This window comes from Oncorhynchus tshawytscha, linkage group LG04, assembly GCF_018296145.1.
Source record: "Oncorhynchus tshawytscha isolate Ot180627B linkage group LG04, Otsh_v2.0, whole genome shotgun sequence".
Lineage (NCBI taxonomy): Eukaryota > Metazoa > Chordata > Actinopteri > Salmoniformes > Salmonidae > Oncorhynchus > Oncorhynchus tshawytscha.
The window spans coordinates 46,419,955-46,443,938 of NC_056432.1; the positions used below are offsets into that span (position 1 = coordinate 46,419,955).

Genomic DNA, 23,984 nt, shown 5'->3' on the forward strand with positions numbered 1-23,984 from the left:
ATCTGGGGAAGGGTACCAACACATTTCTGCTGCATTGAAGGTCCCCAAAAACACAGTGGCCTCCATCATTCTTAAATGGAATTAGTTTGGAACCTCCAAGACCCTTCCTAGAGCTGGCCACCTGGCCAAGCAGCAGCTAATGGAGATCCATAATAGATACAAATACAACCCGATTGGAGTTTACCAAAAGCCACCTGAAGGACTCAGACCATGAGAAGCAAGATTCTCTAGTCTGATGAAACCAAGATTGAACTCTTTGGTCTGAACGCCAAGCGTCACGTCTGGAGGAATTCTGGCACCAAACCTACGGTGAAGCATGGTGGTGGCAGCATCATTCTTTGGGGATGTTTTTCAGCGGCAGGGACTGGGAAACTAGTCAAGATTGAGGGAAAGATGAATGGAGCGAAAACATGCTCCAGAATAGTCTGGACCTCAGACTGGTTTCACTTTTGAGTGGTGGGTGATTGTTTCCTGTTGTAATGTTTGTTTCACATTTCAGGACTGTTTTGGTTTTCGTTTGTATCATTCACTTTGTTATTTTGTATTATTTAGTGTTCAGTTTAATAAACTAAAATGGACACTTACCACGCTGCACATTGGTCCGACCTCTCTTACTCCTCATCAGACGAAGAGGAGGACAGTCGTCACACCCTGCTTAGCTTCAGAAGCATGTCAGGAAGGGGATGTAGGGTGGTCATTGACGTTAAAGGTTTAAAAATGTTTTCAATACTTTGACAACATTTTTTTGAAACTTTTAAATTATATCAAACTCAACCATTTATATCTTCCAGTGAAGACAGACTCACCAACATTACGACCAGGAATATGATTTTCCCGAAGCAGATCCTCTGTTTGGTCCACCACCCAGGACAATGGATCCCAGCCGGCGACCCAAAACAACTGCGTCGCAGAATGGACAGACGGAGCGGTCTTCTGGTCAGGCTCCGTAGATGGGCACATCGCGCAGCGCTCCCGAGTATACTACTCGCCAATGACCAGTCTCTTGACAACAAGGTAAACGAAATCTGAGCAAGGTTTGCCTTCCAGAGAGACATCAGAGACTCTAGCGTTCTGTGTTTCACGGAAACATGGCTCACTCGAGACACGCTATCGGAGTCGGTACAGCCACCTGGTTTCTTCACGCATCGCGCCGACAGAAACAAGCATCTCTCTGTTAAGAAGAATGGCGGGGTTGTATTCCTTATGATTAACGAGACATGGTATGATCATAACAACATACAGGAACTCAAGTCCTTTTGTTTACCTGACCTAGAATTCCTTACAATCAAATGCCGACCGCATTATCTACCAAGAGAATTCTTTTAGATCATAATCACAGTCGTGTATATTCCTCCCCAAGCAGACACATCGACGGCTCTGAAACAACTTAATTTGACTCTATGTAAACTGGAAACCAGATATCCTGAGGCTGTATTTATTGTAGCTGGGGATTTTAACAAGGCTAATCTGAACACAAGGCTCCCTAAATTTTATCCGCATATCGATTGTGCGACCCGGGCTGGCAAAACCCTGGATCATTGTTATTCTAACTTCCGCGACACATATAAACCCTCCCCCGCCCCCCTTTCGGAACAGCTGACCACGACTCCATTTTGTTGCTCCCAGCCTATAGACAGAAACTAAAAGAAGAAGCACCCATGCTCAGGTCTGTTCAATGCTGGTATGACCAATCGGATTCCACGCTTCAAGATTGCTTCGATCACATGGACTGGGATATGTTCCGCATAGCGTCGAACAACAACTTTGATGAATACGCTGATTCGGTGAGTGAGTTTATTAGCAAGTGCATCGGTGATGTTTTACCCACAGCGTCTATTAAAACATTCCCCAACCAGAAACCGTGGATTGATGGCAGCATTCGTGCAAAACTGAAAGCGTGAACCACTGCTTTTAATCAGGGCAAGGTGACCGGAAACATGACCGAATACAAACAGTGTAGCTATTCCCTCCGCAAGGCAATCAAACAAGCTAAGCGCCAGTATAGAGACAAAGTAGAGTCGCAATTCAACGGCTCAGACACGAGAGGTATGTGGCAGGGTCTACAGTCAATTACGGACTACAAAAGAAAAACCAGCCCCGTTGCGGACCATGATGTCTTGCTCCCAGACAAACTAAACAACTTCTTTGCTCACTTTGAGGACAATACAGTGCCACTGACACGGCCCGCTACCAAAACCTGCGGGCTCTCCTTCACTGCAGCCAATGTGAGTAAAACATTTAAATGTGTTAACCCTCGCAAGTTTGCAGGCCCAGACGGCATCCCCAGCCGTGTCCTCAGAGCATGCGCAGACAAGCTGGCTGGTGTAATTACAGACATATTCAATCAATTCTTATCCCAGTCTGCTGTTCCCACATGCTTCAAGAGGGCCACCATTTTTCCTGTTCCCAAGAAAGCTAAGGTAACTGAGCTAAATGACTATCGCCCCGTAGCACTCACTTCCGTCATCATGAAGTGCTTTGAGAGACTAGTCAAGAACCATATCACCTCCACCCTACCTGACACCCTAGACCCACTCCTATTTGCACACCGCCCCAATTGGTCCACAGATGATGCAATCACACTGCACACTGCCCTAACCCATCTGGACAAGAGGAATACCTATGTAAGAATGCTGTTCATCGACTACAGCTCAGCATTTAACACCATAGTACCCTCCAAACTCGTCATTAAGACCCTGGGTCTCGACCCCGCCCTGTGCAACTGGGTCCTGGACTTCCTGATTGGCCGCCCCCAGGGGGTGAGGGTAGGTAACAACATCTCCACTCCGCTGATCCTCAACACTGGGGCCCCACAAGGGTGCGTTCTCAGCCCTCTCCTGTACTCCCTGTTCACGCATGACTGCGTGGCCATGCACGCCTCCAACTCAATCATCAAGTTTGCAGATGACACTACAGTGGTAGGCTTGATTACCAACAGCAATGAGTCGGCCTACAGGGAGGAGGTGAGGTCCCTTGGAGAGTGGTGTCAGGAAAATAACCTCAAACTCAATGTCAACAAAACAAAGGAGATGATCGTGGACTTCAGGAAGCAGAGGGAGCAGCCCCCTATCCACATCAACCGGACAGTAGTGGAGAGGGTGGAAAGTTAAGTTCCTCGACGTACACATCACGGACAAACTGAAATGGTCCACCCACACAGACAGCATGGTGAAGAAGGCGCAACAGCGCAACCTCGGGAGGCTGAAGAAATTCGTCTTGTCACCAAAAACACTCACAAAAATACACCTTTTACAGATGCACAATCGAGAGCATCCTGTCGGGCTGTATCACCGCCTGGTACGGCAACTGCTCCACCCACAACCGCAAGATTCTCCAGAGGGTAGTGAGGTCTGCACAACGCATCACCGGGGGCAAACTACCTGCCCTCCAGGAAACCTACACCACCCGATGTCACAGGAAGGCCAAAAAGATCATCAAGGACCCTAGCCACTGCCTGTTCACCCCGCTATCATCCAGAAGGCAAGGTCAGTACAGGTGCATCAAAGCGGGGACCGAGAGACTGAAAAACAGCTTCTATTTCAAGGCCATTAGACTGTTAAACAGCCTTCACTAACATTGAGGGGCTGCTGCCAACATACTGACTCAACTCTAGCCACTTTAATAATGTAACAATTGATGTAATAAATGTATCACTAGCCACTTTAAACACGGCACTTTAAATAAAGTTTACATACCCTACATTACTCATCTCACATGTATATACTGTACTCTATACCATCTACTGCATCTTGCCTTTGCCATTCGACCATCACTCATTCATATATTTTTATGTACATATTCTTATTCATTTCTTTACACTTGTGTGTATAAGGTAGTTGTTGTGAAATTGTTAGGTTAGATTACTTTTGAGATATTACTGCATGGTCGGAACTAGAAGCACAAGCATTTCGCTACATTCGCATTAACATCTGCTAACCATGTGTATGTGACAAATAAAATTTTATTTGATATGAGTATCCGGATATCCTGCCGTTTGCACAGTCAGCGTCTTACAACTCTGAGAGTGTATTTAAATCAGCTTTCACTGATTGCACGTAAAGGAAGATAGTTCCTGTGTGAATCTAAGTGTGCGTTCTCTAATTCTCTCCTTCTCTCTCTCTCGGAGGACCTGAGCCCTAGGACCATGCCCCAGGATTACCTGACATGATGACTCCTTGCTGTCCCCAGTCCACCTGGTCGTGCTGCTGCTCCAGTTTCAACTGTTCTGCCTTCTTATTATTCGAACATGCTGATCATTTATGAACATTTGAACATCTTGGCCATGTTCTGTTATAATCTCCACCCGGCACAGCCAGAAGAGGACTGGCCACCCCACATATGCTCTCTCTAATTCTCTCTTTTTTTCTCTCTCTCGGAGGACCTGAGCCCTAGGACCATGCCCCAGGACTACCTGACATGATGACTCCTTGCTGTCCCCAGTCCATCTGACCGTGCTGCTGCTCCAGTTTCAACTGTTCTGCCTTATTATTATACGACCATGCTGGTCATTTATGAACATTTGAACATCTTGGCCATGTTCTGTTATAATCTCCACCCGGCACAGCCAGAAGAGGACTGGCCACCCCACATAGCCTGGTTCCTCTCTAGGTTTCTTCCTAGGTTTTGGCCTTTCTAGGGAGTTTTTCCTAGCCACCGTGCTTCTACACCTGCATTGCTTGCTGTTTGGGGTTTTAGACTGGGTTTCTGTACAGCACTTTGAGATATCAGCTGATGTACGAAGGGCTATATAAATAAATTTGATTTGATTTGATTTGAGTTCCTAAATGGGAGTGCTTGCTTTGTTGTCCAACTGATCTTGTGTTCTTTCTGTCATTCTGTGAACCCCGTTCATGTCTGCTCACAGCAATATCTTTAAATTATTTTCTTAAACTCCTTTACTCCTAAACTATATTTGTTAAAATGTCGATACCGCTAGGTGGGCCTTTTTTATCAGGCTATGATTAGGCCTACTGCAGAATGTTGCCAGTGTATATAGTAGCATAGTGTATTACAAATGGAGGTATCACACAATACAATTTGAGCAATAGTTCTGTTAAAGCTGCAATATGTAACTTTTTGGGGTCCCCTACCAAATTCACATAGAAATCATGAGTTATAGTTCTCGCATACTCATTGAAAGCAAGTCGAAGAAGCGGTAGATCTGTTCTATATGCGCTATTTCCATGCCTCCCATTCTTAGGTTTAGCTTCAAGCAGCTGAAAATACAATATTTTTGGTTATTGAAAATGTTATTCCACAGGGGTTTAGATGGTACATCTCTATGCTGTACTGCTTTTGCTTGTTTTATCACATAAACTGAAATTATGCGAACTATTCGAATTTTAGCAACCAGGAAATAGTGGAGCGATTTTTGCATAGTGCACCTTTAGTGCAACAAATTAACATCAATAATGTATCTTCAGACATAGCCTACCCCTTGGGGAACACTCTTATTAGTGTAAAGGGGGTCTTAGTCTTAATCCCCTCAATTTGTTCAAAACGTGACTTCAGGAAACTGGAAGAGTGAGTGTTCAGTTGGAACTGGGGAGTTGGCGCTTGCCTGAGGGTGAAATCTGGAGTCGAGCTGTCTGTCCCGCAAGCTGTGTATTTGTGTGTGTCCTGTGTGAGAGTGTGAGAGCGGACACACTGACTGAGTTAGGACAAATTAGTGACTGTATCCTCCCCGTCACAAAGAATACACAGAGCCCCACCTCTGACCTGAGTGATTTCCATGGCCGTGGTCGCCAGACAGATATGGATAGGAAAGACAGGAAAGACACAGAGAGACAGACAGCGGTCACCATGCGTCCCAGTCTTAGCTCCAGTATAAATACCCCTCTGCCTCACTGTGAGAGGCGGTGGGGGGCTGGATTTGGCCCATCCCCTCCCTTATGCCCGAGACCGCCAGGCGACCGACACGATTTTGCTGCTGGAGGCACGCTTAAAATAGTCAGATCTTTTCCGAGCCCACCTATTTGTGTAAGCTTTGAAAAGGGGTCATTTTCATATTGATTGACATATCCTTGGCTGTTCTGAATTACATGCACTATAAACCAACACTCACATCAAGTCAGTCTAATAGTAGTGTAGTTAAATTACCCATTGTATATTCCATGATGTCAGCTATCAACAAACAGGTATTGGTCTGTCTTCCCTCCTCTCCTTCTTCTTTTTTTCAATAACAGTGTTTATATGACTCATTTTTTCTGTCATCTTTTCTATCTGTAATTTCGTCTTGTGTTTTAATCATTCGTGTTTTATTTGTTTTTACCATTGAGGACCACTTTGAAAACAAGTGTTTTAATTAATAATTTTATGTGATTTCCTCTGGGAATACATTGTTTAACTTGTTGTACATTATATGTATTTTACCCAAATAAATTCAATTCAATTACAGTGCCTTCAGAAAGTATTCACATCCCTTGACTTTTTCGACATTTTGTTGTGTTACAAAGTGGGATTAAAATGGATTTAATTGTATTTTTTGTCAACGATATACACAAAATACTCTTATGTCAAAGTGGAAGAAAAATGATAATATTTATAAAACATTTATGAAAAATAGAACAATATTATATCTTGATTAGATAAGTATTCAACCCCCTGAGTCAATACATGTTAGAATCACCTTTGGCAGCGGTTACAGGGTCTTTCTGGGTAAATCTCTAAGAGCTTTCCACACCTGGATTGTACAACATTTGTCCATTATTATTTTCTAATTCTTCAAGCTCTCTTAAATTGGCTGGTGATCATTGCTAGACAACCATTTTCAGGTCTTGTCATAGATTTTCAAGCAGATTTAAGTCAAAACTGTAACTCTGCCACACAGGAACATTCACTGTTTTCTTGGCCAGCAACTCCAATGTAGATTTGGCCTTGTGTTTTAGGTTATTGTACAGCTGAAAGGTAAATTCATCTACTACTGTCTGGTGGACAGCAGACTGAACCAGGTTTCCCTGCAGGATTTTGCCTATGCTTAGCTCCATTCCGTTTCTTTTTTATCCTGAAAAGCTCCCTAGTCCTTAAGGATTACAAGCAAACCCAAAACATGATGCAGCCCACCACTATGCTTGAAGATATGGAGAGTGGTACTCAGTAATGTGTTGTATTGGATTTGCCCCAAACATAAGACTTTGTATTCAGGATAAAAAAGTGAATTGCTTTGCGACATTTTTTGCAGTATTATTTGAGTGCCTTTGTTGCAAAGAGTTTTGGAATATGTTTATTCTGTACAGGCTTCCTAACTACAATGTTGTTGATCCATCCTTAGTTTTCTCTGTTATTTAGGCTTCCCATAAGAAAGGGGTTGAAGACGTATTTCAGATTTTCAGTTGTAATTCATTTGTAAAAAATTAAAACATAATTCCACTTCGACATTAAGGGGTATTTTTTTAGGCCAGTGACCCAAAAAAATCTAAAGTGTGTCCTTTTTAAATTCAGGCTATAACACAACAAAATGTGGAAAAAGTCTGGGGTGTGAAGGCACTATAAATTATCTTTCCAGTCAAGGCCAGCTATGAGGGCCTTTCTCTTTCGTCATAAACAGTTGTATCCCTTTTTTCTCTCAACTTCCCTTTCTTCCCACTCTCTATATTATGGTTCTGTATTATTTTCCTGATGGGGATTTAGTTTTAATATGCTCTCTGATTTGGACTATTTTCCTATTAGGCTGTGTGATATGTTTTGCAAATATCTCCATTACTATTTCTCTCTCCACCATTTCCCTCTCCCAGGTGAATATGTTTGTGCTGTCGTCAGTGGTGTGTGTTCTTCTCAACCTGGCCGGCTTCATCCTCTGCTGTCAAGGAGCTCAGATGGTCTCCACCATAACCAACTGTCAACTGGTGAGACACACACACGCAGACATCACCCACACACAGTCAGGCAGGCACGCACACACAGACCCACATGCATGTGCGCACAACACAAACTCTTTCCCTGATTTGAAATGTGTGTAGGTGTTTGATTGGTCGAGTGTGTGTGCAGATGTGATGATGTTGTGTGTAGGTGTTTGATTATGGTGTGAGACAGACAATGATTGGGGATAAGTGGATCATGATTATCAGTGATCTATCTTCACATGTTTGTGTGGGCTATGTGTTGTTATTATAGGGGAGATTTAGATGTCTTAGGTGGCAGGCTGTATTCCTGTATTCATTCTCTCTCTATGTCTCTCGCTTTCGCTCTCTCTCTCACTAACACACACACACACACAGCATCTTGCAGTCAGAAGGTATTCACACCCCTTGACTTTTTCCACGTTTTGTTGTTGCAGCTTGAATTTAAAATGTATTAAATGTAGATATTTTGTCACTGGCCTACACACAATACCCATAATGTCACTCTATGTACAATAATACCGTGATTAATACATGATTTTTGAATTACTACCTCATCTCTTTACTCCACCATACAATTATCTGCAAGGTCCCTCAGTCGAACGGTGAATTTCAAACACAGATTCAACCACAAAGACCAGGGAGGTTATCCAATGCCTCGCAAAGAAGGGCACCTATTGGTAGACGGGGGAAAAAATAAATAAACTGACATTGAATATCCCTTTGAGCATGGTGAAGTTATTAATTACACTTTGGACGGTGTATCAATACACCAAGTCACTACAAAGATATAGGCGTCCTTCCTAACTCGGTTGCCGGAGAGGAAGGACACTATCTGATCTACCTGATGTCTCTTTCCTCTCTACTGGAGATGCTATCTCAACAATGTGACCTCGCTACATCCTAATACCATCCATCATTATTTTTATTAGTCCAACCGGCCCCACACAGAGACCAGGGTTGTGTCCCAACTGGCACCCTATTCCCTACATAGGGCACTACTTTTGAACAAAACCCTATGGGCCCTGTTTCAAAAGTATTGCAGTACTGTATATAGGGAATAGGGTGCCATTTGGAACAGAAACCACGGCTGGTTCCAGTTCAAGGCATATCAACATGGTACATTTTATTAGCCTAGAAACGTGTCAACTCACACGTTTAGACGTGCAGGAACTTCTCCCACCCCAAAACGAACTTGAACACAAGCAGCGTATCAGACTGGAGCTGAGATCTGGACATTGACACACGCATACGCATGCACACAGACACAAACACCAAGGGTGTGACCATTGAACAAGTTGAACTCCTAGGAGTAACATTGGATAGTCAGTTATCATGGTAAAGACATATTCACAAAGGTGTTGTGAAGATGGGTAGAGGTATGTCTGTTATAAAAATACATTCTGCATTTTTTACTCAAAGATCAACTGTTCTAGTTGTTCGGGATCTGATCTTGTCCCATCTTAATTACTGTCCGGTAATATGGTCAGATGCTTTGGCTCAAAACAAAGCAGCACGCTTTGCCCTTAACAAGCGCACACAAAACTAACCTCAACAACATGCATGTTAATCTTTCATGGTTGAGGAGAAATTGACTACTTCTCTTCTAATCTTTTCAAGAAAAATGTGTGTGTTGAAAATGCCTACCCAATATTTGCATACACTTCAAACAGACACACCGTACATACCCCACCAGACATGCCAAGGGTTTCTTCACTGTATCCAAACCAAAAACAGACTTAATGCATGGCTCAGTTCTGTGTAGAGCCACGTCATCATGGAATGCTCTGCCACCAGAGGTTACTCAGGCAAAAAGCAGGTTAAGGCTGAAAGAAAAACACATTTAAAAAAACGTATTGTATCACAGCGCCTCTCCTCTTTCTAAAGATCTACACTGTTGGTCCCATGTTTCATAAGCTGAAATAAAATATCCCAGACATTTTCCAGACTCTCAAAAATATTATTTTGCTCACATTTTGTGCACAAATTTGTTTACATACCTGTTAGTGAAAATGTCTCCTCAGCCAAGATAATCCATCCACCTAACAGGTGTGTCATATCAAGAAGCTGATTAAACCGCATGATCATTACACAGCTGCACCTTGTGCTGGGGACAATAAATGGCCACTCTAAAATTGCAGTTTTGTCACACAACACAATGCCACAGATGTCTCAAGTTTTGAGGGAGCATGCAATTGGCATGATGACTGCAGGAATGTCCACCAGAGCTGTTGCCAGAGAATTGAATGTTAATTGCTCTACTATAAACCGCCTCCAACATCATTTTAGAAAATTTGGAAGTACGTCCAACCAGCCTCACAACCGCACACCAAGTGTAACCACACCATCCCAGGACCTCCACATCCGGCTTCTTCACTTGCGGTATTGTCTGAGACCATCCACCCGGACAGCTGATGAGATTGTGAGTTTGCACAACCAAAGAATTTCTGCACAAACTGTCAGAAACCATCTCAGGGAAGCTCATCTGCGCGCTCGGCATCCTCATGATTGCCTTGGCCTGACTACAGATCCCAAGGCCGATTGTCGTGCCATTCATCCGACGTCATCACCTCATGTTTTAGCATGATAATGCATGACCCCATGTTGCAAGTATTCACAATTTCTGGAAGCTGAAAATGTCCCAGTTCTTCCATAGCCTGCATACTCACCAGACATGTCACCCATTGAGCACATTTGGGATGCTCTGGATCAACGTGTACGACAGCGTGTTCCAGTTCCCGCCAATATCTAGCAACTTCGCACAGCCATTGAAGAGGCCACCATCAACTGCCTGATCAACTATATGCAAAGGAGATGTGTCACAGTGCATGAGGCAAATGGTGGTCATACCAAATACTGACTGGTTTTCTGATCCACGCCCCTACTTCTTTTTAAGGTGTCTGTGACCAACAGATGCATATCTGTATTCCCAGTCAATGCGAAATCCTTAGATTTGGGCTTAGTGAATGTATTTCAATTGATAAATGTACTAATGTGAACTGTAACTCAGTAACATTTTGGAAATTGTTGAATATTGCGTTTATATTTTTGTTCAGTGTGTACTGTGCATTCGTAAAGTATTCAGACCCCTTGACTTTTTCCACATTTTGTTATGTTACAGCCTTATTCTAAAATGCATTAAATATCACATTTACCTAAGTATTCAGACACTTTCCTCAGTACTTTGTTGAAGCAACTTTGGAAGCGATTACACCTTTGAGTCTTCTAGGGTATGATGTTACAAGCGTGGCACACCTGTATTTGGGGAGTTTCTCCCATTCTTCTTTGCAGGCCGTCTCAAGCTCTGCCAGGTTGGATGGGGAGCATCGCTGCGCAGCTTTTTTCAGGTCTCTCCAGAGCTGTTAGATCGGGATCAAGTCCAGGCGCTGACTGGGCCACTCAGGGACATTCAGAGACTTGTCCCAAAGCCACTCTTGTGTTATCTTGGCTGTGTGCTTAGGGTCATTGTCCTGTTGGATGGTGAAACTTTGCCCCAGTCTGAGGTGCCAAAGAGTTCAATCGCCCCAGTCTTCAGGCCAAAGAGTTCAAACTTGGTTTCATCAGACCAGAGAATCTTGTTTCTCCTGGTCTGAGTGTCCTTTAGGTGCCGTTTGGCAAACTCCGAGCGGGCTGTAATGTGCATTTTACTGAGGAGTGGCTTCCGTCTGGTCGCTCTACCAAAAAGGTCTGATTGGTGGTGTGATGCAGGGAAGGTTGTCCTTCTGGAGGGTTCTCCCATGGTGGTTCCGAACGTCTTCCATTTAAGAATGATGAAGGCCAATGTCTTCTTGGGGACCTTCAATGCTGCAGATATTTGTAGATAACCTTCCCCAGATACGTTCCTCGACACAATCCTGTCTCGGAGCTCTACGGACAATTCCTTCGACCTCTTGGTTTGGTTTGCACTGTCACCTGTGGGACCTAATATAGACAGTTGTGTGCCTTTCGAAATCATGTCCAATCAATTGAATTTACCACAGCTGGACTCCAATCAAGTTGTAGAAACATCTCAAGGATGATCAATGGAAACAGGATGCACCTGAGCTCAATCTTGTGTCTCATACCAAAGGGTCTGATTACTTATGTAAATAAGGTATTTCTGTTCTTTATTTTCAATAAATGTGCAACATTTTCTAAAAACCTGTTTCGCTTCGTCATTCTGGGCTATTGTGTGTAGATTGATAAAGAAAATAAATAAATTGTCAATTTTAGAATAAGGCTGTAAGGTAACAAAATGTGGAAAAAGTTAAGGGGTCTGAACACTTTCCGAATGCACTCTATATACATGTCATGCCCTGACCATAGTAAGCTGTTTATTCTCTATGTTGGTTGGGGCGTGATACTGACTAGGGTCGGTCATCTAGGTTTTTTGTATGTCTATGTTGGCCTGATATGGTTCCCAATCAGAGACGGCTGTTTATCGTTATCTCTGATTGGGGATCATATTTAGGTAGCCATTTCCTCATTTGTGTTTGTGGGATCTTGTCTACATTTAGTTGCCTGAGTGCACAACAGTAGCGTCATGTTTCGTTTGGTTGGTTGGTTGTTTGTTGTTTTGTTCAGTGAGTTTCGGTTTATTAAAATTATTTTGAACTCTATGCACGCTGCGCCTTGGTCTAATCATTATAACGAGCGTGACAGAAGATCCCACCAAAAATGGACCAAGCAGCGTGTACAGGAGGAGTGGATTTGGGAGGAGATCCTGGATGGTAAAGAACCCTGGACGCAGGCCGGGGAGTATCGCCGTCCGAAGGAGGAGATAGAGGCAGCGGAAGTGGAACGGCGACGATACGAGGAGTTAGCTCAACGAAGCAAGCACGAGAGGCAGCCCCCCCAAAAAGGTTTGGGGGGAGAACACGGGGAGATTGGCGGAGTCAGGGTTCAGACCTGAGCCAACTCCTCGTGCTTATCGTGGGGAGCGTGTGAATGGTCAGGCACCGTGTTATGCGGTGATGCGCACAGTGTCTCCAGTGCGCATTCACAGCCCAGTGTGCTTTGTTCCAGCTTCCCACAGTTGCCATGCTAGAGTGGGTATTCAGCCAGGATGGATTGTGCTACGTTGGCCTGATATGGTTCCCAATCAGAGACAGCTGTTTATCGTTGTCTCTGATTGGGGATCATATTTAGGTAGCCATTTCCTCATTTGTGTTTGTGGGATCTTGTCTACATTTAGTTGCCTGAGTGCACAACAGTAGCTTCACTTTTCGTTTGGTTGGTTGGTATGTTGTTTTGTTTTGTTCTGTGAGTTTCGGTTTATTGAAATGATGTTGAACTCTACGCACGCTGCGTCCTTGGTCTAATCATTATAATGAGCGTGACAATACAGTGCAAGTCAAAAGTTTGGGGACACCTACTCATTCCAGCGTTTTTCTTTATTTTCACTATTTTCTACATTGTAGAATAATAGTGAAGACATCATAACTCTGAAATAACACATGGAATCATGTAGTAACCAAAAAAGTGTTAAACAAATCAAGGTATGTTTTAGATTCTTCAAAGTAGCCACCCTTTCCATTGAAGACAGCTTTGCACACACTTGGCATTCTCTCAACCAGCTTCACCTGAAATTATTTTCCAACAGTCTTGAAGGAGTTCCCACATATGCTGAGCACTTGTTTGGCTGCTTTTCCTTCACTCTGTGATACAACTCATCCCAAATCATCTCAATTGGGTTGAGGTCGGGTGATTGTGGAGGCCAGGTCATCTGATGCAGCACTCCATCACTCTCCTTCTTGGTCAAATAGCCCTTACACAGCCTGGAGGTGTGTTGGGTCATTGTCCTGTTGAAAAACAAATTATAGTCACACTAAGCGCAAACCAGATGGAATGGCGTATCGCTGCAGAATGCTGTGGTAGCCATGTTGGTTAAGTGTGCCTTGAATTCTAAGCAAGTCTCTTATTCTTATTGGTGTCCTTTAGTAGTGGTTTCTTTGCAGCAATTGTACCATGAAGGCCTGATTCTCACAGTCTTCTCTGAACAGTTGATGTTGAGATATGTCTGTTACTTGAACTCTGCAAAGCATTTATTTGGGCTGCAATTTCTGAGGATGGTAACTCTAGTGAACCAATCCTCTGCAGCAGAGGTAACTCTGGGTCTTCCTTTCCTGTGGCGGTCCTCATGAGAGCCAGTTTCAGCATGACGCTTGATATCGCTTTTTGCGACTGCAGTTGAAGAAACGTTCAAAGTTCTTTATATTTTCCACATTGACTGACCTACATGTCGTAAAGTAATACTGGACTGTCATTTCTCTTTGCTTATTTGAGCTGTTTGGTCTTTTACCAAATAGGGCTATCCTCTATATACCACCCCTACCTTGTCACAACACAACTGATTGGCTCACACACATTAAGAAGGAAAGAAATTCCACAACTTTACTTTTAACAAGACACACCTGTTAATTGAAATGCATTCCAGGTGACTACCTCATGAAGCTGGTTGAGAGAATGCCAAGAGTGTGCAAAGGGTGGCTACTTTGAAGAATCTGAAATGTAAAATATATACACTGCTCAAAAAAATAAAGGGAACACTAAAATAACACATCCTAGATCTGAATGAATTAAATATTCTTATTAAATACTTTTTTCTTTACATAGTTGAATGTCCTGACAACAAAATCACACAGAAATTATCAATGGAAATCAAATTTATCAACCCATGGAGGTCTGGATTTGGAGTCACACTCAAAATTAAAGTGGAAAACCACACTACAGGCTGATCCAACTTTGATGTAACAGGCGGGAACAGGCGGGCCAGTCCATAGCATCAACGCCTTCCTCTTGCAGGAACTGCTGACACACTCCAGCCACATGAGGTCTAGCATTGTCTTGCATTAGGAGGAACCCAGGGCCAACCGCACCAGCATATGGTCTCACAAGGGGTCTGAGGATCTCATCTCGGTACCTAATGGCAGTCAAGCTACCTCTGGCGAGCACATGGAGGGCTGTGCGGCCCCCCCAAAGAAATGCCACCCCACACCATGACTGACCCACCGCCAAACCGGTCATGCTGGAGGATGTTGCAGGCAGCAGAACGTTCTCCACGGCGTCTCCAGACTCTGTCACGTCTGTCACGTGCTCAGTGTGAACCTGCTTTCATGTGTGAAGAGCACAGGGCACCAGTGGCGAATTTGCCAATCTTGGTGTTCTCTGGCAAATGCCAAACGTCCTGCATGGTGTTGGGCTGTAAAGCACAACCCCCACCTGTGGACGTCGGGCCCTCATACCACCCTCATGGAGTCTGTTTCTGACCGTTTGAGCAGACACATGCACATTTGTGGCCTGCTGGAGGTCATTTTGCAGGGCTCTGGCAGTGCTCCTCCTGCTCCTCCTTGCACAAAGGCGGAGGTAGCGGTCCTGCTGCTGGGTTGTTGCCCTCCTACGGCCTCCTTCACGTCTCCTGATGTACTGGCCTGTCTCCTGGTAGCGCCTCCATGCTCTGGACACTATGCTGACAGACACAGCAAACCTTCTTGCCACAGCTCGCATTGATGTGCCATCCTGGATGAGCTGCACTTACTGAGCCACTTGTGTGGGTTGTAGACTCCGTCTCATGCTACCACTAGAGTGAAAGCACTGCCAGCATTCAAAAGTGACCAAAACATCAGCCAGGAAGCATAGGAACTGAGAAGTGGTCTGTGGTCACCACCTGCAGAACCACTCCTTTATTGGGGGTGTCTTGCTAATTGCCTATAATTTCCACCTGTTGTCTATTCCATTTGCACAACAGCATGTGAAATGTATTGTCAATCAGTGTTGTTTCCTAAGTGGACAGTTTGATTTCACGGAAGTGTGATTGACTTGGAGTTACATTGTGTTGTTTAAGTGTTCCCTTTATTTTTTTGAGCAGTGTATATATTAGATATTTGTTGTAACCTTTATTTAACACTTGTTTTGTTACTACATTATTCCATATGTTTTATTTCATGGTTTTGATGTCTACATTATTATTCTACAATGTAGAACATTGTAAAAATATAGAAAACCCCTTGAATGAGTAGGTGTGTCCAAACTTTTGACTGGTACTATATGTACATATAGTACAGTACAGTTGTTACGTTACAGCCTTTTACAAAATGGATTACATGTTTTTTTTATCTCAGCAATCTACACACAATACCCCATAATGACAAAGCTAAACCATGTAAAAAAAAAGTTTGGCAAATGTTTAAAAAAACTAACAGAAATACTTTGTTTTCTTAAGTATTCATACCCTTCACTGTGAGACTCGAAATTGAGCTCAGGTGCATCCTTTTTCCATTGATCATACAACTTGATTGGAGTCCACCTGTGGTAAATTCAATTGATTGGACATGATTTGGAAAGCACACACACCTGTCTATGCAAGGTCCCTCAGTTGACAGTGCATGTCAGAGCAAAAACCAAGCCATGAGGTTGAAGGATTGTGTCGATGCATAGATTGACATCGGAAGTTTACATACACCTTAGCCAAATACATTTAAACTCAGTTTTTCACAATTCCTGGTATTTAATCCTAGTGAAAATTCTCTCCCTTAGAATAACCACTTTATTTTAAGAATGTGAAATGTCAGAATAATAGTAGAGAGAATGATTTATTTCAGCTTTTATTTCTTTCATCACATTCCCAGTGGATCAGAATTTTACATACACTCAATTAGTATTTGGTAGCATTGCCTTTAAATTGTTTAACTTGGGTTAAACATTTCAGGTAGCCTTCCTCAAGCTTCCTACAATAAGTTGGGTGAATTTTGTCCCATTCCTCCTGACAGAGCTAGTGTAACTAAGTCAGGTTTGTAGGCCTACTTGCTGGCACATGCTTTTTCAGTTCTGCCCACAAATGTTCTATAGGATTGAGGTCAGGGCTTTGTGATGGCCACTCTAATACCTTGACATTGTTGTCCTTAAGCCATTTTGCCACAACTTTGGAAGTATGCTTGGGGTCATTGTCCATTTGGAAGACCCATTTGCAACTACGGTTTAACTTCCTGACTGATGTCTTGAGATGTTGCTTCAACATATCCACATAATTTTGCTTCCTCATGATGCCGTCTATATTGTGAAGTGCACCAGTCTCTCCTGCAGCAAAGCACCTCCACAACATGATGCTACCACCCCTGTTCTTCACGGTTGGGATGGTGTTCTTCGGTTTGCAAGCCTCCCCCGTTTTCCTCCAAACATAATGATGGTCATTATGGCCAAACAGTTCTATTGTTGTTTCATCAGACCACAGGACATTTTTCCAAAAAGTACGATCTTTGTCCCCATGTGCATTTGCAAACCGCAGTCTGGCTTTTTTTTATGGCGGTTTTGGAGCAGTGGCTTCTTCCTTGCCCAGCGGCCTTTCAGGTTATGTCGATATAGGTCCTGTTTTACTGTGATATAGATACTTTTGTACGTGTTTCCTCCAGCATCTTCACAAGGTCCTTTGCTGTTGTTCTGGGATTGATTCGCATTTTTCGCAACAAAGTACGTTCATCTCTAGGAGACAGAACGCCTCGCCTTCCTGAGCGGTATGACGGATGCGTGGTCCCATGGTGTTTATACTTGCGTACTATTGTTTGTATAGATGAACGTGGTACCTTCAGGCGTTTGGAAATTGCTCCCACGGATGATCCAGACTTGTGGAGGTCTACAGTTTTTTTTCGTAGGTCTGTGCTGATTTCTTTAGATTTTCTCATGATGTCAAGCAAAGAGGCACTGAGTTTGAAGGTAGGCCTTAAAATACATCCAAAGGTACACCTCCAATTGACGCAATAGATGTCAGACGCTTCTAAAGCCATCACATCATTTTCTGGAATTTTCCAAGCTGTTTAAAAGCACAGTCAACTTAGTGTATGTAAACTTCTGATCCACTAGAATTGTGATACAGTGAATTATAAGACAAATAATCTGTCTGTAAACAATTGTTGGAGAAATGACTTGTGTCATGCACACAGTAGATGTCCTAACCGACTTGCCAGAACTGTAGTTTGTTTACAAGAAATTTGTGGAGTGGTTGAAAAACATGTTTTAATGTCTCCAACCTAAGTGTATGTAAACTTTCGACTTCAACTGGTTAAATTGTGAGAGTTTTTGAGTAATGGAGTCTCCCGTCCAGAACACCTGCTCCTCAAATCTGTTGTTACTTTCACTAAACCCTGACCCCTTCGCTTACCCTAACCTTAACCATAACTCTAACCTTAACCCTTACCGTAATCATTTTAAATGTCAACTTCAATGGGGTAGGGACGTCCCAAGGATCCCGGATAGCAAGGACCCTTTCATTGACCTGGAGGGAGGGAGGGAGGGCGATGAAAATGTACATGCCTGAAGGTAAAATATGTCTTGCTCTCACTCTGTTGATGTCTCTCTCTTCAGTTTCCCTCTTTGCCCTATTTCTCTCTCCCTCCCTTCCTCCCTCCTTACTTTCCTCTGGTTGAAAGTGTTAACATTCTTAGAATAGGTTGGGATTGGCATGCCAACATGTCAAACAAAGTCTGTTTGTTTTTGACATTTCTTAGACCTGGTCTGTTGTGTGTTTCAGAGTGAGTCTAACGGCCATGTATCTGTTGTGTTTTATGTGTTTCAGTGTGAGTCTAAACGCCATGCATCTCTTGTGTGTTTCAGAGTGAGGTGGGAGATGTGTGTAACTGCTGTTCTCAAACCCCCACTGCCAAGTGTCCTGAGGACAAACTACTCAAACTCTACCCTGGACACTCCTGTAGTACCATGAGGGTCCTGCTCAAGGTGTGTATGTGTTAGTTTGTGCATACCATGTGTGTGAGAGAATTTATGTTCATTGCATAGAGTTGTACAGAGATCGCAACGTTGTATCTGTCCCATTATGGCATCTGGGCAGCGCCACTGAGTCCATCTCCATTTTTTTTATTCTACTACTTCTATGAGTTGGTTAACAACCTGGTAGAGGGTGCATACTGCCACCTGGAGTGTGTTGCTAGAAAAGGTTTGAAGCCAAGTTTGGCGATTAACTGCTACCTTCAGGAATGGAATGTTTGCTCACAAGTATAATTCTTTGTCTGATCCCTCCTGATGATCTTGATGGAATTATGTGATCCTTACTTAACCCATAGGAATTCCCACCCAGGTGGCTACTTATCCTTTCACACGTACCAACAAATGGGTGAAATCATTCTACAGTGTTCACGGCAGCTTACGCTCAAACTGGTGTGATTAGAACGCTTATTTAGAAAGTCCAGTTTCGATTTACGCAACAGTCAGCATTTAAGCTAGCCACACTGTTTATTCACAGAAACATTTTGCACAAACACAGTCATTACAAAGTTATGTCCTGAACGTGCCAAGTTTATTTTTGGATGCAATGTTCAGACATTCACAGAAGTAAAGAAAATTGAAAATGTAGGCTACGTTAGTCCTAGCACTAACTGAGGAAAGATTGACATAACACAAGCGGTCATATTTAGATAACTCTCGACTGTCAGAAACCACAATATGAATTAACTAATAGCAATTACTATTTATATTTCATCACATCATGGGTGAGCTTATCGAAATAAATAAAATAAAAATATATATATATTTTTTAATTTACCCCTTTTTCTCCCCGATTTCGTGGTATCCAATTGTTTTTTAGTAGCTACTATCTTGTCTCATCGCTACAACTCCCGTACGGGCTCGGGAGAGACGAAGGTTGAACGTCATGCGTCCTCCGATACACAACCCAACCAAGCCGCACTGCTTCTTAACACAGCCGCATCCAACCCGGAAGCCAGCTGCACCAATGTGTCGGAGGAAACACCGTGCACCTGGCAACCTTGGTACTGCGCCCGGCCCGCCACAGGAGTCGCTGATGCGCGATGAGTCAAGGATATCCCTACTAGCCCTCCCTAACCCGGACGACGCTGGGCCAATTTGCGTCGCCCCACGAACCTCACGGTCACGGCCGGTTGCGACAGAGCCTGGGCGCGAACTCAGAGTCTCTGGTGGCACTGTTGGCACTGTTGGCGCTGCGGTACAGCACCCTTAACCAAAGCGCCACCCGGGAGGCCATTGATCTAAATAATTGAGTAAAACACTTCTAGAAATCGAAAGTAATCCGATAAGGGTTAGTTTGTGCACGCCGCCATGTTAGTTATTTCCGCGTCAACCAAAGATAATGAGAGGAGAAAAGATGAGTTTGGTCTGTTTGCAGTATGCATGTTGAAGGGGGTGTGTCGTCTATGATCATTCACTTCCCTTCATTCACTTCCGGAAGTTTACCCTTAACCTCTTTATAAAATATTTGGTCTGACAGATGTTTCCGTGACACCCAGAATTCATTGAAAAATGTCAACAAGCATAGTGCCACACAAATAGCAAATAGCTTAGCATTAGCTCATTATAATCAGTACAACCTTCAAAAAAGTATTTTACATACATCCATTATAATCTATGCAATAATCGGAATGCGTTATTTGTCACCAGTACTTGAAAACGTGAATAAAACTGTAAATTCTTATATATATATATATATATATATATATATATATATATATATACATACATAATGTTTCTGTGAATAAACAGAAATATATATATATATATATTTCTGTTTATTGACAGAAACATGTATGTATATATATATATATATATATACTGAATGCTAAGGTAGAAATGACATACAGGAAATAAGGCGCTTGCTTTGATAGGAACGCACATATGTCCAAATGTATTATTTGTAAGGAAAAAAACAAGGAAGGCAATACCAGCGCCAGTCTTAAAATGTGCCAATTCGTGTAAGACTGCGCAAATGTCTGCATACTTGATCTGCGGAAACATTTGTGAAGTGTGTGGGCTCTCCTCGAAGAGAGAAGTTTGTCCAGCTCAGTAAAGCCTCAAACATAAATTGTCCGCAATGCTGAAATGGGCTACTTCTATGTGAGGCGAAACACACCTCAATTAAGGTGTTGTTAGAAACTAAAACTTGTTCGAAAATAATTTGAAATTGAAAAGTTGAAACATAGATAATTAGCAGGCAGCACGTGTTAACTGTCCTGTTACGTAACAATCACATTTTGGAACAGTGAGTGCATTCTGACATCACGTGCATAGAGATATTTTGAACTCATGTGTGAAAAGGTTAAAAATGGCGAAAGTGCTCAAAGGCACTGTTAAAACGGGGTTTTGGGCACTAGAGCCCTCTATACAACTCTATGGTTCCTTATGGTAGTCTTTAACCATAAAGCAAGTTAAGATGGTTATTGGTGTTTGTGGGGTGGTTTAACCCAAACTGTTTCTCATCTGTCCGTGTTTCCAGAAGGTTCTGTTTGCGCTATGTGCTCTGAATGCTCTGACCACTGCAGTGTGTCTGGTGGCTGCTGCCCTCCGATACCTACAGGTCTTCACCACCAGAAGAACATGTATGGTAAGACTACCCCATGTACTCTATCACAACCATTCACAGGGCCTGAGAACCCCCAGCTGCATTCATGTAGGTTAGAATCTGCACCACATCCAATCACATAACAGAATAATCTCCATATCAGAGTGTGTGAGCAGAGTTGAGTGGTTGGAAATCCCGCTCATGCTGTGCTTGTGGACCACTCCAGTGCTCCACAGCACTCACAGGATAAAAAACTGCAGCTCTGAATTCACTCCATTCATTAAAATCACAATTTAACTGACACCCATTTGGCGGGTATCCCTTTTCCATCTATTTTTGTGACTACCTGGACCTACCGTTTGGTTTGGAAGTATTGAAACCAAACCAAATGATTTGAATAAAAAGTATTTTAATAAACATGAAAAGGTGAATGTAAGAAGCACTTATAATTTCAAATAGGCTACGTGTCATATTTAACAGCATATAAACACTCTAAATAGGTCAGGAGCCAGACAGGGAGCCTAAGAAGGAACGAAAATGTATTTTTCAGGCTATATTATTTCAATTATTTCAAGACTATAGCCTACAAAGAAATACATTGTGAATCATTTGCGAGTGCGACACTAGGCTGGTAGGGACATAAAGCGCTCAGCATTAATCAACATTTAGTTGTATTAAATCATTATAGTTTATAAATTGAGCATATAGGCTGTGACTTACTTAGAATGAAATACAAATTAAATGAAAAATGCCTTAGGCATAGTCTACAGTGGCTTTGCATTCATTTTTAGAAACACGAGTTTGGCCAAAGTCTGTGGCTTCAGGCTCATGCGATGGTGCCTGGAGAACAGGCCAGCAGCGGAGAGGACACACTTGCCAGGCTAGGCAGAGATGCAGAATTCTTTATTTAAATTTTTCTATAGGTAGGCCTAAAGGTTTTTAGACAAAATAACCCAATCAAAACTGAAAGTGTGAATATGCCAGGCCTATTGGGCCAAAATCAATTATGGCCTATTGTATAGAACAAAAATGAACAAAACGTTTAATAGATCAGATTTTTTGTTTATAAGTACTTTGCTACAATGTCACACTTACAGTGCCTTGCGAAAGTATTCGGCCCCCTTGAACTTTGCGACCTTTTGTCACATTTCAGGCTTCAAACATAAAGATATAAAACTGTATTTTTTTGTGAAGAATCAACAACAAGTGGGACACAATCATGAAGTGGAACGACATTTATTGGATATTTCAAACTTTTTTAACAAATCAAAAACTGAAAAATTGGGCGTGCAAAATTATTCAGCCCCTTTACTTTCAGTGCAGCAAACTCTCTCCAGAAGTTCAGTGAGGATCTCTGAATGATCCAATGTTGACCTAAATGACTAATGATGATAAATACAATCCACCTGTGTGTAATCAAGTCTCCGTATAAATGCACCTGCACTGTGATAGTCTCAGAGGTCCGTTAAAGCGCAGAGCGCATCATGAAGAACAAGGAACACACCAGGCAGGTCCGAGATACTGTTGTGAAGAAGTTTAAAGCCGGATTTGGATACAAAAAGATTTCCCAAGCTTTAAACATCCCAAGGAGCACTGTGCAAGCGATAATATTGAAATGGAAGGAGTATCAGACCACTGCAAATCTACCAAGACCTGGCCGTCCCTCTAAACTTTCAGCTCATACAAGGAGAAGACTGATCAGAGATGCAGCCAAGAGGCCCATGATCACTCTGGATGAACTGCAGAGATCTACAGCTGAGGTGGGAGACTCTGTCCATAGAACAACAATCAGTCGTATATTGCACAAATCTGGCCTTTATGGAAGAGTGGCAAGAAGAAAGCCATTTCTTAAAGATATCCATAAAAAGTGTTGTTTAAAGCTTGCCACAAGCCACCTGGGAGACACACCAAACATGTGGAAGAAGGTGCACTGGTCAGATGAAACCAAAATTGAACTTTTTGGCAACAATGCAAAACGTTATGTTTGGCGTAAAAGCAACACAGCTCATCACCCTGAACACACGATCCCCACTGTCAAGCATGTTGGTGGCAGCATCATGGTTTGGGCCTGCTTTTCTTCAGCAGGGACAGGGAAGATGGTTAAAATTGATGGGAAGATGGATGGAGCCAAATACAGGACCATTCTGGAAGAAAACCTGATGGAGTCTGCAAAAGACCTGAGACTGGGACGGAGATTTGTCTTCCAACAAGACAATGATCCAAAACATAAAGCAAAATCTACAATGGAATGGTTCAAAAATAAACATATCCAGGTGTTAGAATGGCCAAGTCAAAGTCCAGACCTGAATCCAATCGAGAATCTGTGGAAAGAACTGAAAACTGCTGTTCAAAATGCTCTCCATCCAACCTCACTGAGCTCGAGCTGTTTTGCAAGGAGGAATGGGAAAAATGTCAGTCTCTCGATGTGCAAAACTGATAGAGACATACCCCAAGCGACTTACAGCTGTAATCGCAGCAAAAGGTGGCGCTACAAAGTATTAACTTAAGGGGGCTGAATAATTTTGCACGCCCAATTTTTCAGTTTTTGATTTGTTAAAAAAGTTTGAAATATTCAATAAATGTCGTTCCACTTCATGATTGTGTCCCACTTGTTGTTGATTCTTCACAAAAAAATACAGTTTTATATCTTTATGTTTGAAGCCTGACATGTGGCAAAAGGTTGCAAAATTCAAGGGGGCCGAATACTTTCGCAAGGCACTGTAGTTATCTACCCACCTCGTTCCTTTCTTTTAGCATGTTCACGTAGTAAGTACACCATCATGCTTTTGGCATATGTCTTTTCAGATTCCACAATGATTCTTTAGTTGTCGACACTACATCACTGCACT

At 42.7% G+C, this 23,984-nt stretch overlaps 1 protein-coding gene across 2 annotated transcripts in view; it reads left to right on the top strand.

Moving 5' to 3' along the window:
• LOC112249541 (protein FAM189A2) overlaps positions 1-23,984 on the top strand; it is a 67,196-nt gene that overhangs the window by 16,753 nt on the left and 26,459 nt on the right. The window contains exons 3-5 of one of the 2 annotated variants that reach the window (XM_042320812.1): positions 7,734-7,844; positions 18,423-18,542; positions 21,073-21,177. In XM_042320812.1, coding sequence (XP_042176746.1) covers positions 7,734-7,844; positions 18,423-18,542; positions 21,073-21,177 — 336 coding nt within the window. Of the gene's footprint in view, positions 1-7,733; positions 7,845-18,422; positions 18,543-21,069; positions 21,178-23,984 lie in introns of both variants that reach the window. The other variant, XM_042320811.1, reaches the window with a different exon arrangement.